The sequence below is a fragment of the Chaetura pelagica genome, unplaced genomic scaffold (assembly GCF_000747805.2).
Source record: "Chaetura pelagica isolate M959 unplaced genomic scaffold, ChaPel_1.0 scaffold3, whole genome shotgun sequence".
Classification (NCBI taxonomy): Eukaryota; Metazoa; Chordata; class Aves; order Apodiformes; family Apodidae; genus Chaetura; species Chaetura pelagica.
In genome coordinates this window covers 7,154,746-7,155,888 of record NW_009952974.1, presented here as the reverse complement: position 1 = coordinate 7,155,888, position 1,143 = coordinate 7,154,746, and the positions used below count along the sequence as shown (strand labels likewise).

The 1,143-nt window shown below is 59.1% G+C and overlaps 1 protein-coding gene across 1 annotated transcript in view; it reads left to right on the top strand.

Moving 5' to 3' along the window:
• SLC23A3 (solute carrier family 23, member 3) overlaps positions 1-1,143 on the top strand; it is a 5,178-nt gene that overhangs the window by 1,002 nt on the left and 3,033 nt on the right. Inside the window, exons 3-5 of the mRNA XM_009996265.1 lie at positions 96-190; positions 527-600; positions 903-1,084. Of these exons, the coding sequence (XP_009994567.1) occupies positions 96-190; positions 527-600; positions 903-1,084 (351 nt within the window). The remainder of the gene's footprint in view (positions 1-95; positions 191-526; positions 601-902; positions 1,085-1,143) is intronic.

The window sequence follows — 1,143 nt, the reverse complement described above, 5'->3', positions numbered from 1 at the left end:
TTCCCTTCCCATACATCACTCTGGCAGCCAGAACTCTGGGAGCAACCCTGTCCACTCCTTCCTCTCTAACGTGCCCTTGCTGTCCTGTCCCCCAGGCTGCCACTGGTTCAAATCCCATCCTTCGAGTACTTGGTTCCTGCCATGGTCCTGAGCTCCCACCTCTCCCTCAGTGCCAGCATGGACAGGAACGGTAAGCATAGCCCTGGATTCTGCATCCTGCAGGAACCCAGCCATGCCAGTGCTAGAGCAACAGTGGTGACAAGGGGCCTGGGGCACTGGGTAGGGACGAACGGCAGCAAAGGATCCTGCCTGTTGGCCCCTCTGGCGATGGTGCACAGCACCCTGCTCACCCCTGAGTGCACCAGCAACACGTCTGGTCACCCCTACAGCAGCAGACCTTATGGGGATGCTGTCTCTGGCACACTGGCCCTTCTCCAGCCGTCAGCCTCCATGCTGCATGCTCTTGGACCTGGCTCCAGGAACCCAGTGTCCACATAAATCGTATTCCTCCAAAATTCCCTTCCAGGAACAGCTGTGGCCAGCGCATGTCCTGCTCCACACTGCCCTGTGGCAGGGAGCCAGGCTGCCTCGCTGCAAGAGGTGGGTGCTCCTGTCTTGGGCTGGGGGTCCCCTGTCCTCCTGCTCCACTGGCACCCCAGTTGCTACCTCTGCCCATCCACCGTAAAGCCTCTTACCCAGCCCTCCTGGGAATTGCTATGAATATGAGGGACACAAGCGATGTGCAAAGGTGGTTGTGGTGCATGTGGGTGCTTATGTTCACTCAGGCTTGGGTGAGCAGAGCACAAGGAACAAATTATGGGGTGGTGGGATTGTGGCTAAGGGGGAGTTTTGGGCTGCTGTCTATGTATTGTGCTCCACAGGTTCCACCTTTCACCTCACAGGTCTCTGGAGCTGTGCTGGTCTCTGGGCTGGTTCAGCTGGTGCTGGGAGTGTCCGGTGTGTGTGGGTGGGCAGTCCAGCGCTGCGGGCCCATGGTCCTCGCCCCCAGCCTCTCCATCATTGGGCTGTCTGCATACAGGGAGGCTGCTTTCTTCTGCTCCACTAACTGGGGAGTAGCACTGCTGTACGTGAGCCTGGGGACCACACTGGTGTGCAGTCTGCAGGGCTTCCCTTCACCATGGG